The 11,519-nt window shown below is 43.7% G+C and overlaps 2 protein-coding genes and 3 non-coding genes across 9 annotated transcripts; 4 read left to right on the top strand and 1 right to left on the bottom strand.

The window, feature by feature from the left end:
• The first annotated feature begins 527 nt into the window (after nt 1-527).
• Nucleotides 528-614, top strand: LOC147643487 (small nucleolar RNA Me18S-Um1356). Its single transcript, XR_015272084.1, has one exon. It is a non-coding gene; the product is annotated as a small nucleolar RNA Me18S-Um1356 (small nucleolar RNA).
• A 152-nt stretch (nt 615-766) lies between these two features.
• Nucleotides 767-852, top strand: LOC147643486 (small nucleolar RNA Me18S-Um1356). Its single transcript, XR_015272074.1, has one exon. It is a non-coding gene; the product is annotated as a small nucleolar RNA Me18S-Um1356 (small nucleolar RNA).
• Nucleotides 853-1,003: 151 nt separating this feature from the next.
• On the top strand, nt 1,004-1,091 carry LOC147643485 (small nucleolar RNA Me18S-Um1356). The gene has a single exon (XR_015272075.1). It is a non-coding gene; the product is annotated as a small nucleolar RNA Me18S-Um1356 (small nucleolar RNA).
• Nucleotides 1,092-1,177: 86 nt separating this feature from the next.
• On the bottom strand, nt 1,178-10,692 carry atk (artichoke). Of its 3 annotated transcripts, XM_020953235.2 has the most exons (5): nt 10,145-10,692; nt 6,114-6,306; nt 3,552-6,051; nt 3,218-3,341; nt 1,178-3,154 (listed from the first exon to the last, which is right to left on the bottom strand). In XM_020953235.2, the coding sequence occupies exons 2-5, from the start codon at nt 6,236-6,238 to the stop codon at nt 1,251-1,253; spliced, it is 4,653 nt and encodes a 1,550-aa protein (XP_020808894.2). In that variant the 5' UTR covers nt 6,239-6,306; nt 10,145-10,692; the 3' UTR covers nt 1,178-1,250. The 3 variants fall into 3 exon arrangements, with proteins under 3 accessions (XP_020808894.2, XP_086690354.1, XP_086690353.1); XM_086834228.1 differs by having other exon boundaries at nt 1,178-3,341; nt 10,145-10,448; XM_086834227.1 differs by lacking the exon at nt 10,145-10,692 and adding an exon at nt 6,370-6,489 and having other exon boundaries at nt 1,178-3,341.
• mag (magro) lies at nt 6,044-11,191 on the top strand. Of its 3 annotated transcripts, XM_086834231.1 has the most exons (5): nt 6,044-6,058; nt 6,140-6,242; nt 7,074-8,043; nt 8,135-8,517; nt 10,324-11,191. In XM_086834231.1, exons 3-5 carry the CDS (start codon nt 7,231-7,233, stop codon nt 10,349-10,351), a joined length of 1,224 nt encoding a protein of 407 aa, XP_086690357.1. In that variant the 5' UTR covers nt 6,044-6,058; nt 6,140-6,242; nt 7,074-7,230; the 3' UTR covers nt 10,352-11,191. The 3 variants fall into 3 exon arrangements, with proteins under 3 accessions (XP_086690357.1, XP_086690358.1, XP_086690359.1); XM_086834232.1 differs by lacking the exon at nt 6,044-6,058 and having other exon boundaries at nt 6,120-6,242; XM_086834233.1 differs by lacking the exons at nt 6,044-6,058; nt 10,324-11,191 and having other exon boundaries at nt 6,226-6,383; nt 8,135-8,549.
• The last annotated feature ends 328 nt before the right edge of the window (nt 11,192-11,519 follow it).

Genomic DNA, 11,519 nt, shown 5'->3' with positions numbered 1-11,519 from the left:
ATTATTTTACCTAGCTGCTATTTTAAATTTAAACTAAAATTCTTAGCATTCTTTTCGATCTCGCCGATATTTTTAAAATTCGATTTTTGTAGTGGCCATAGAGTGGGCCTTTTTAAACTCTGGCAGCTCTAAGTCATATCAGCATTATAATTATACGGCAACTTTGTGCTTTCTTTCCATCTGAATTTTCATTGCTTGTGGTCGTCGGCTCGCTTAAAATATTAAATTAAATTAGTAAAATGCAAGAAATCCATAAAATATTCAACAGATCTGATGTGAAACTTTTGGGCATTATATTGTGCCTGAAACCTGGAATTCAGCAAGCAGCAATAAGTTGAAATTATTGAAAATGAATGGGATAACCAAACGTGAACCAAACTCCACGTGTTGAATGTGAGACACTTGGGAACAGGCTAAAATGTTTCCACATTTCTAAGGTATGTATGTATTTATCATATAAGAACACAACTTGTCACAACTTGGCTCCGCTTTAAGGTAATTTCTTAATATCCATGATGTCCATCAATAATGTCCATATTGATGATAAACTCATACCCAACTCTGAGAAATTATGTTGAAATCTATTTAACATGCATCACCATCTGAATAAATTATTAATAATTTAATATTTTATCGTAGTAAGTTATTTGTTCACTAATTTAAACTTTTTATTACCTTGCAGGCAACTCTTTGTGCTGGAGTAATTCTTTATAAAGCATCGGACTAGGTTAAGGTAATTTACCAAATCTTGTATAAATAATGTGTTATTTTTTAAATGATGATTAACTTCATACCAAATCAGAGAAATAATGTTGAAATCTATTTAACATGCATCACCATCTGAATAAAGTTTAGACACTTAACTTTGATTAATTAAATAGGAGTTACTAATCATTTTTTTTTCTTTTACAGACGGACGAAAATTGTTTTAACTGTGTGCCTATCTATGATTGGAACTACCAAAAGGTAATTTAATTCCTCGAATAATTAAAATTAAAATAAAATCCTTAAACTGATGACATCTATCATACCCAAAAACAGAGAAATTATGTTGAAATCTATTTAACATGCATCACCATCTGACTTAAAACACAAGATTAACTATGCCTAGGTTTGAAAACATCTTAATTACCAATTCTTTCTTCACTTACAGATGCTGAACTAATTAAATCTTCGCTTATAATATATAAAATAAAGTCTTTATTTTAAAAACATACATAATTCAATATTTTAAGATCTTACAAAACTGTTTAACACGCTGCTCCCCACAACAATAACAGGCATAGGAAAAGAGTCTCCCTCTTGCTCAATCGACTCCAACTGAAAGAACCACTTGCCCCTATTCCATCGAAGAACACCTCCTTTTGGGCTGTTTTTCGCACAGCAGCACCGCCATTGAAATCGCGCTTCTTTTTAAAGCTCTCATAGTACCAATCCATGCCATCCTTACGATCCACTCGATCAACCTGGAGGAGCTCCACTTCTGTGCGTTTTTGGGCATTGGCTGTGAGCTGATGCTCACTGGCCAAGCCTTCGTTGTCGGCACTGGGCGTGGTGCGTTGATATTCCTCCGCCGTAGGTTGAGCAACCGGTTGCTGCTGGTGGGGAGTGTACACTTTGGTTATGGTGGAGCGTCCTCCGCCGCGTATTGACTGGGAAGGAGGTGGAGCCACTGAGCTTGTAGGACGCGCAGTAGTTGCCTTATAGTCTCTGGGACTCTGGGGCGTTGTTGTGGTGGTCGTCGCCCATGTTCGGCTCTTAATCTGCGCGACATGCTCTTCAGCAGGTGGAATTAATAGGATCGTCTCCGCTGTGGTTGTATGCACTAGAGGCGGAGGCCTCAGTAGGGTCACCGATTGTGCCTCCAGATCATCGTCATCGTAATGCGACTCCTGCACCTGTTCGCTGCTGGACGATGATCCGTCATATACCGGAGGCACCTGGGTGCTGGTAGTGGGTCTTGTGCTCCGCACTGTAGTTGTGGTAGCTCTGGTTGTACTAGTGGTCATCCTATTGCTCGGCATCAGAGGCGTTGTGGTGGTAAAGTCCGGTGTAGTTTCCGTTACATCATAGGTAGCTGTCTCCGCGCTTGCTCCATTGCTTACAGTAGGTTTAGGTCTAGTCAGAACTGGGATCGGCAGAAATTTTCGCTGGTCTTTGGTTTGTGCCATCGCATCCGGCTGCTGCTTTCCCGTAATATTCACTGCCTCCACAGTGCCACGTCGTTGCTGGGGATCGTGCACTGGCATAAAGCCACCCACGTGGACAGGGACTATTGGACGAAAACCACCGCGTTCGATACTTGATGGCTCCCTGAAGGTGGTGCGAAAGACACCGACTGTGGTGGCTGCACTTCCGCTCTCGTTGCTCACGGCATCCTCCAGAGAAGAAGTGGTGGAGTCCGTGTCCACATAGCGGTTCCTGGCCACACTCTGCTTCTCCTGCTGCTGCTGCTGTTGATCCTTCAAGTACTTCTCAAACTCTGCACTATTCGGCTGATACATCCTGGTCTTGCCTCGCTGGCCGCCGCTTGGCAGGCTAATGTGAGCCATGCGATGGGTGGCGGGCATCTCGTCGCTGCCATCAGTTCGCTGCTTGCGTCCCCGATCCCCGAAGCCAAAGAAGCGACCCAAGCTCACACTGGGCAGTGGATAGCCGAAGAAGGTGAAGGGAGATCCGGAGCCGGGTTGCGGTTTCCGATTGAAGTACTTGGTGTGCAGTATTGTATTGTTGAGATCTAGGTTGCTGTTTAACGTGGGATTAGGCTTGGGTCGCTGCGAGGTGCTGACCACGGAGTTTGTGGTGTCTGGTGCTTCAGTGGCGTCCACATACTGATCATAGAAGTATTCGCTCTCGCCCACTAGAGGTCGATCGCCTGGTAGTCTCGTACCCTCGAATGCCTCGCATTCGTCGTTGAAATCCTCTGGCAAATCCCTCTGGAAGACATCACCATGCTCGTTGAGCAGTGGCAACTGATTGCCATCGTTGGTCCGTTCGTTTCCAAAGACATCCGTTCCCACACACAGACTCCTTTCCATGCGAGCTGCTCTTAGGAGGCGTCCATCCTGGCACTTGGGCCCCGGATAGGGGAAGTTTGTCTCCTGCAGCCAAACGGAGAGCCATTGCATCTCACAGTTGCAATCGATGGGATTTCCTGGATTTAGATAATAATTTTGTGATTTATACTTTAAATTTTTTAGTTTCGGATATATCTTACCATCTACATCTAAAATGGCTATATTTCCTCGGAGGTTTCGGAAGGTTCTCTCTTTGATGCTCCTCAGTTGGTTGTTTCGCATAGATAATACACGCAAACGGGGCATGGTCTCGAATGGGGAACCCTATGATTATAGTAATTAACATATAATAAAAAACCATTTATATATAAATAAATCCCTATGGGATCAATGTAGATAAGAAAGGTGGAGAATAGTATACAATTAACTATTTTAGCTTCGTATTTTGCCGGCTTTTCTAAAATCTTAAAACCTATTTTATAATTATTATAATTTAGAATAATTATTTTCATAATTTTAGTACTTAAATCTCACCTGAATCCGACATATCTGATTGTTGTCCATTTTAAGCTCCACCAGCCAATTGAGGGCCTTTAGAGGCATCGTGGACACCAACTTGACGCCATTGGTGGACAGGTCCAGAACCTCTAGATTGCGCATACTACGAAGACCTATATTCTCCATGTTCCTGAAATGGTTATTGGACAGATTGAGGAATACCAACGAGTTGGCATTGTGAAAGCTTTCTGGAGAGATGTAACGCAGTTTGTTGTACTGAAAGTGGGAGGCCAGGAGGCTCGGTAGCTCCTCAAAGACATGGTCCTTGAGCTCCACCAACTTGTTGTCGGCCAGAACGAATTCCTGGAGTTCGTCGAGACCCTTGAGGGCTCCCGGCTCCACGTTCCTGATCTCATTACTGCTGAGATCGAGATACTGAAGTTTTGGCAAATTCCGGAAGGTGCCCTGCTGCAGTTCCACGATAAGATTATTGGATAAACGAATCTCCACAACATTACGCCAACCGCCTATCACATCGGATTGGATGCGGGATATCTGATTATAGCTGAGATCGATATCCCGGAGGCTGTTCAGGTTTCCCAAACCCACGGATATGTCAAGTAGAGCGTTGCCCGACAAATCCAGGTACTCCAGTGACCTCTGGGTATCGAAGGCTGTGGGTGAGATGCTACGTATTAGGTTCCTGGACAAGTCCAATTGCTCCAGCCGGCTGTTGTTCGAGAAGAAATTATCCGTGATGGCCTCCAGTTTGTTGGATTGAAGATTCAGGTTTCTCAGCTCAGCCAGCGGTAGCAGAGCTCGCTCATCAGCTTCGCCCAGTTGGTTCTCCTGTAGGTGGAGCAACTCCAGGCTTTGGATTCCAATGAAGGAGGTGTCCTCCAGTTGGCGAATCTCGTTCTGAGCCAGACTCAAGACCCTTAGCTCGGATGCACCCTGGAAACCGTGCCTGGGCAGCTGCTCTATCCGATTTTGGCTGAGATCCAGCATTCGCAGATTGGGCAACTGCAGATCCTTGCTAGCGGCAGCTGGGAGAACGGAGATGTGGTTACCCTTCAGAGAGATGCGCTCCACAATCCGGGGAAGACCTCCAATAACCGCCTTCAGCTGATTGTAACTGGCATCCACCTCAAAGAGCCTTTCCAAATGCAGCAGCGTGGATGAGTGGATTTTTCCCAGCTCATTGGAGGATATGTTAAGGGTTTCCAGGAGAGGATTATGTCGGAAACTATTGGGGGCCAGTTCCCTTAAACCATTTTCACTGAGATCTAGCCTCCTCAACGAGGGCAGACCTGCCAGCAGCTGTGAGTCCACCCTGCTGAACTGATTCTGCGCCAGATCGAGTCCCTTGAGACCAGGCAGATTCCAAAAGGGTAGCGGCAAATCCGAGGACAGACTGTTGTTCCTCATCCGCAGTTCCCTCAGCGCCGGCATGGCCATCAGGGCGTCCCGTTCAATAAGCCTCAACTGGTTGTGGTTAAGATGGAGCTGCTCCAAAGTGCCGTGACCCCTGAGAGCTCCGTAGGGTAGTTCGCTCAGCAAATTCCCACTCATGTCCAGGTACCGAAGGCTGGGTAGAGCGTCGAGAAGAGCCCTTAGGGCCTCGACATGACCAATCTCATTGTTGTAGATGTGCACCGCCTCCACGCCGCTGCCACTAGCCTGGAGCAGTGACTCCGGGTGAATCCGACGTATGAGATTATTCTGCAGGTAGATGGTCTTTAGTTGGGGAGTGCGCAGAAAGGCTCCATACTGCAGCTCTGTGATCCTATTGTCATTCAGATGCATCTCCGAGAGATTGGGCAAATCCACAAACGAACCATCCTCGATGACGCTAATGAGATTATGGTCCAGCCGCAGCTTCTTCAGGTGCTCCAGATCCTTGACAATGCGACCCACCATGCCCACATCACTGATTTGGTTGTGCGAGAGCTTCAGACTCACCAGGTTGGGCAGCCGAGACAGGGCACGCAAATGGATCCAGTTGAGGCCGTTGTGCGATAGATCCAAGTTCTTCAGCGAGATTAGACCGTCGAAGAGACCCGCCTCCAGACGTGTGAGTCCTGCCCCGCCAGTGATATGGATATGTTGCAGCTTGGGTAGGTGCCGGAACAGGTGCGATGGCAATTCCTGCAACGCTCCCGTCTGGACACTTAAGTAGGTGAGGCTCAGCAGTCCCGAGAAGTCGGGTAAATGCTTTAACTCATCGCTCTGGATGGTGATGGCCAGCATGTTGATCATCCCGTTTAGACTCTCCGCCGGAATACTGCGCAGCTGCGGCTCCACCACAAATATCTCCACCAGGCCATTCTCCAACTCGTTGAGCCAGCCGTTGGAAACCCGCTCGATGCTGTTGTGGCGGAGCATCAGGCGCACGATCTGCAGGCTCCCAAAGAAACGTCCCGGCAGAGCCGGCAACTGGTTATTCTCCAGCACCAGCTCGTCGATTCTTCCCTTGATATTCCGCTCCACAGCTTTCAAACCGTCCATAATCTGTGGGAGATTGCTATGGGAGCACCTGTAAGGTATAGGATTTTGCATTTAAATCAGATTTAAATTTAAATTGTCTATCAAACTTACCATATCTGAATTTCCTTTCCCCTCAGGGAACAGCGACAGGGCAGAATGGCCTGCGAGGGAGGACAGCTTTCGGCCCTTATAAGATTTAGGCCAGCACAAAGCAATAGAAAGATGGTCAGCAACATCCTGGTAATGAACTAAACCATAGAATTTGAGGGCGGAGCAGGCTGTTTGTGGCCAACTGGGCACATAGCTATACAGAGACATTCAAATTAAATAAAATCGTTTAGTTTAGAATACCTTTTGAAATACCTACATAGCTACATTCGAGTAAGTTACGAAACGTATGCTTCATTCAACTCTTTATAATATTATCAAATCCAGAAACTAGAACCCTCAATGACTAAAAATAGAGTGCAGCCGCGAAAAATCAAAACAAGCGTCATATGAACACTTGTGCCATTCGAACACACCCTCCTTACATCGTATATTAATCAAAATATTTAGCAGGCGGAATAGATTGAATTAAAAATAAATTATGTTTTATTGCTGCGGCGAGAGAGAGTTCCGTCGAACTGTAGACCAGACCCCCTCGATGGGATTAACTCTGTCCTATCAAACTTTTGCCAGCCAGGTGCTCGCCATTCAAGATTGGGGGACATTCCTGCACTCGAAAAATAATGATTTAGATTTGAAAGTTCTACAATGATGCAATAAATTAAATATATTTACTTAGAACTTTGATTATTGATAATTATAACTATATGGTTTTCGATAGCTAAGATTTCATGAAAATTATTCGGAACATGTATTTTAAAATTCTGACATATTTGGTGACTTCAATTCTTTCACATAAATATATTTTCAATTTTCCCTATGTGACTCAAAGCCAATTAAGTTTTAAAGCATAGTTTAAAATGTAAAAATGTATATTTCACTCCATACTCTTTGGTGCCTTATTGATTTAAATTAAATCTCTAATGAATTATTTTATTAATTTCTTTACTTTTCAATAACTAGAGGGCGTTGACTATATTTTTAAAGTGTGTTCGACAAGAGTATCTTCATAAATCAGCAGACCTGGAAATCGGTGGCTATTCCACGGTCAGATAAGACCCACCTGACTATATAAAGAAGGCCCCACCGCCAGTTTGGACAACAATCAAGTTATTCCAGCATGGGTCCTATTGCTTACGCCCTACTGTTCAGTTTGGTGGCGGGTCTGGCCGTCGCCGAGAAGTCGGAGTACTGTCTCAGTGAGATCGTCAAGTCGGACGAGAGGATCCGCTCGCACGGCTACCCGACCGAGACCCACGAAGTGGTCACTGAGGATGGCTATGTGCTGACCCTGTTCCGCATTCCCCACTCGCACAAGCTGAGGAACGAGGACAAGGTGCGTCCGCCGGTTCTCTTGCAGCACGGCCTGTTCAGCAACTCGGACTGCTGGCTCTCCTCGGGTCCGGATAACTCGTTGGCCTACCTTCTGGCTGATGCCGGCTACGATGTCTGGCTGGGCAATGCCCGCGGCAACATTTACTCGCGGGAGAACAACTTGATCTCGCTAAACAGCCACAAATTCTGGCACTTTAGCTGGCACGAAATCGGAACCATCGATATCCCCGCCATGATCGACTACATCCTCGACGTGACCGAATTCCCAAAGTTGCACTATGCCGGACACTCGCAGGGCACCACCGTCTATTTGGCGATGCTCTCAGTGCGTCCAAAATATAACGACAAGATCAGGTCCGGACATCTGCTGGCTCCGTGCGCCTTCTTCGAGCACGGCCGATCCTTCATTTTCAACGCTTTGGGTCCGTTGGTGGGCAAGCCTGGCGGCATTTGGAACCAGCTGCTGGTAGACACTGAACTTATTCCCCATAATAATCTGGTCAATCGCGTGGTGGACAATGGCTGCCACATGTCCGAGACAATTTGCAAGAACGCCTTCATCATGTTCGCCAACGGAGGATACGAGAATGCCAATGCCGTGAGTGGAAAAGAAAACATATATATCTCTATTCTATGGGGAATATTGAGTATTCGTACAAGCGCTTTAAAACCAATTTCCTCTTTTACAGAGCTCCATGAGCGTCCTAATTCAGACCCATCCTGGTGGCTCCTCCAGCAACCAGGGCATCCACTTCCTGCAGCTGTACGACTCGCACGAGTTCCGTCAGTACGATTGGGGTACCAAGCTGAACAATGAGCTGTACGGTCAGGATCTGCCCCCGGACTACGACCTCAGCAAGATTACCGCTCCCACTCACTTGTACTCCAGCACCAATGATGCCCTGTGCGGACCCGAGGATGTAAACACCCTGGTTTCCAGGTTCACCAATCTGGTGGAGGACTACCGCGTGCCGGTGCAGAGTTTCAACCATCTGGACTTTATCATTGCAAGGAACATGAAGGAGTTGGTCAATGATCCGATCATCAGGCGCATCAATGCCTATGAAGAAATGTAAGCCAATAAAAATTCACGAACTGCAGTAATTTCGAGGGTTATTTATGGATATGCCATTTCATTATCAATCTAAATGAAATAGAAATGTTTCCGAATCAAAAAACCCAAATAAGTAACCTTTATTGCAATACATTTGGCGGTCATCTTATCTAAATTCAGGTAGGACAGCTCCAAGACAGTCAAATGTGCAAGTACCGATGATGTGAGAGTTTATGAAAGCCATATATACATTTATTTGAATTTATTGGTGCGCTTAGCCCGATTAGATAATGACTCCAAACATAAGGTAATGGTCAGTTATTAACCACTCCTTGAGCTGTCTAGCTTCGAGTGTTCGCATTTAATAAGAAGGCAAGAATCTTGATTAATATGAATGCCCATTTTCAACACGATTAATGGCAATTGGTTTGTTTTAATCACAAGTCCAGATTTTAATAGAATTTGGTTTGAAGCGACTGAGATTAGATTTGGCCTAGACAGGTGGAATCATTTAAACTTGTTTTGGGTTGGGATATTGATCAGATTAGTCTTGGTTGTTTGCTGATTGTGGGTCCACTAATGATATCTATTTCCTTCCCTTGTACAAATTGAACTACTATATATTATTTTATATATTTATTTCCTCTATATCTTGAATACTTTCATCTTCAAATGCACTTCTAACGCCTCATAAACCCTTCTTTTGTTTAAGGCCTCGACAGACGTACGACAGGAAGTCGTACGTACGCTGTCTTGTGCAATAGCCCCGAGACTCGTCTCGTCTTCATAACGTATAGACATTATACCTTTCCGTGGCTTGGCTATAACTATAACCATCCCACCCTCTATCCATGCAACTGCGCAACTCCAAAAAGAAACTCTTTGCGCCGAGAAGCGTAACATGGCTTTTCAACGAAAATTTTGTAATCATTTAACGAAAAAAACAAAAATCAGACTGAAAGACAGAAAAACAGCAGCAGAAGCAGCTGCAAAACTTTGGAATAGAGTGAAAACGCTAAACCGCTGCCTCGGGGGTTCGGTTTATGTAGCTTTTTGTGTTATCTTCTGGCGCGTTTCTACGCATGCGCAGCGGAGTTTACATCAAACGAACCTTGAAATTATTGTCGTTTTCATCATTGTTCGGCTCCAAGTATCTGCATCTGTAGCTGAGGCTCTGTATGTATCTGTATCTGACAGTACCTGGAGCTGTAGCTGTAGCTGTGTGTAATTTCTTGCATTTTGCACGCCTTGAAGTCACACTAAGTGAAGGCCCCATCCCCAAGACCCTCCTATTCCCCTACTTACATATGTATCTATCTATCTCTATCTCCCGCGACAATTTCACCTGCTCTGATTTCTTTTCTCCTTATAATTAAGTAACTGTTTAGTTCTACATCGAACGGTTCTTTAAGAAAGGTAGATTTTGAGTTCAGATGTGGGTGAGTTAAGGAAAGCTATGAAAATAAATTAAAACATTTTGAAAATGAGAAAAATCTGACTGAAAGACAGATTGTTTTGGAAGCTTTTTAAGACTTATGAGATGGGAAAAATATCCTTAACTACTTAAGCTCATAAAATAGTACATAAGCCTATAATTTCATTAACTATATTCATGTTATTTTAAATTTTTGGTTCATAAACTTACTCAGTTGCAATGTAATCCAATAAATACTATCTCTGAGTCCTGTGACAAATCCAAGTTAGTCGCTGTATATTTTGCTACAACTTTGGTTGAACTAAAAAATACCACAAACACTTGCTTAATTGTTTAATTAAGCCTTTTAGCTTTGCTTATATTTATGTTTTGAATCACTTCACTTTCAGATTCACTCTTGCTTTTGCGATTTGTTGATTTATTTACTTAATCCAAGTAAACGACTCGATTCGATGGGCTTTGCCGAGCCTTCTGTTTTGGACGAACCGCCTCGTTTGGAATGCACGCAGAAACTGTTGCTCGAAAAATGTTACAGCCCAGCGGATTACTCAAGATCTCTACCAGAAATGTCGGCTTCCTGCCAGCTGAAGTCGGAGTCGGAGTCGGAGTCGAAGTTGGGTTCCAACGGCAGGCGCCACACTTGGCTGATTCTCTTTCTGGGGAGTGGACTCCATTTGTGGAACGCGGGTGAGACGATCTGTGACCACGGTTCAGAGGTCTCTCCCTCCACTCTTCCTCCCTCGAGATGGGCCCTGGACCTGGGCCAGGTCGAGTCGTTTATTCGTTTATTTTTGGCATAATGAAATTGCAAGTGAAATTATTATTATGAGAATTATGACAGGAAATAGGTGTGCAAACGAAGGCCAAGAGCAATTTTCGAGTTTTCATTTATGTTAATTGCTATACTTGCGTACATTAACAGCTGAGATGGCATCGATGTTAATTGTGATTTATAATAACTATATTTTACTAACTAAATCATTTTAAACGTTTAAAGGTAAAAAAATCCATTTAATATATACTCAATATACTATCAGGCAAAAAATCAACAAATTTATACAAGAAAGAAAACTAACTTTGCGAGGCCTATGTTTTTATACCCTTGCAGTTTAAAATTGAATTAAATTCGATGGATTCATGGAATTGAAATTCGAAAATCGAATCAAAAAATGCATTATTTTAATTCGAAAAGCTTTCCTATGTTAGTTTTTAACAAACTAATAATACATACTACATAAATACTATATATGCACATAATCTCAATCTTTCTGTTACAAAAATCTATTACATTTCCTAGGGGAAATAATTTTGGCTTCATGGGGTTCGGTTACTTAAAAACAAAAAATTAAATTAAAGTCCTCATTAAGCGCATAAATTGCTGTGTGCGATGTGACATAAGGCCTCATCGTCGGTTGGCTTCTCTTTTCACTTTCGCTTCCCTACAATAATTTCACATTTATTTTGAAATATCCGTACCGAAAAATACTATATAACATAGAGAGTGAAATTCTGAGATGTTTTGTTTCCTTCTTTCTACTGGCAAGCAAATAATAATATTTTTAGTTCTATGTGCACAATATTTACT

Source organism: Drosophila serrata, unplaced genomic scaffold (assembly GCF_035046125.1).
Source record: "Drosophila serrata isolate PLE 108 unplaced genomic scaffold, ASM3504612v1 contig_272, whole genome shotgun sequence".
Lineage (NCBI taxonomy): Eukaryota > Metazoa > Arthropoda > Insecta > Diptera > Drosophilidae > Drosophila > Drosophila serrata.
The sequence above is the reverse complement of the archived record's forward strand: the minus strand, read 5'-3'. Positions and strand labels throughout refer to the sequence as shown.

What these genes read in the sequence shown, in the direction of transcription:
- atk (XM_086834228.1), bottom strand. Translation starts at nt 6,238, where the DNA reads ATGTTGCTGACCATCTTTCTATTGCTTTGTGCTGGCCTAAATCTTATA. An exon ending in GGAAAGGAAATTCAGATATG is followed by an intron (nt 6,052 to 6,113) that starts GTAAGTTTGATA and finishes TATACCTTACAG; the next exon opens with GTGCTCCCATAGCAATCTCC. An exon ending in ATCAGATATGTCGGATTCAG is followed by an intron (nt 3,342 to 3,551) that starts GTGAGATTTAAG and finishes CTATAATCATAG; the next exon opens with GGTTCCCCATTCGAGACCAT.
- mag (XM_086834231.1), top strand. Translation starts at nt 7,231, where the DNA reads ATGGGTCCTATTGCTTACGCCCTACTGTTCAGTTTGGTGGCGGGTCTG. An exon ending in GATACGAGAATGCCAATGCC is followed by an intron (nt 8,044 to 8,134) that starts GTGAGTGGAAAA and finishes CCTCTTTTACAG; the next exon opens with AGCTCCATGAGCGTCCTAAT. An exon ending in ATCAATGCCTATGAAGAAAT is followed by an intron (nt 8,518 to 10,323) that starts GTAAGCCAATAA and finishes CTTCACTTTCAG; the next exon opens with ATTCACTCTTGCTTTTGCGA.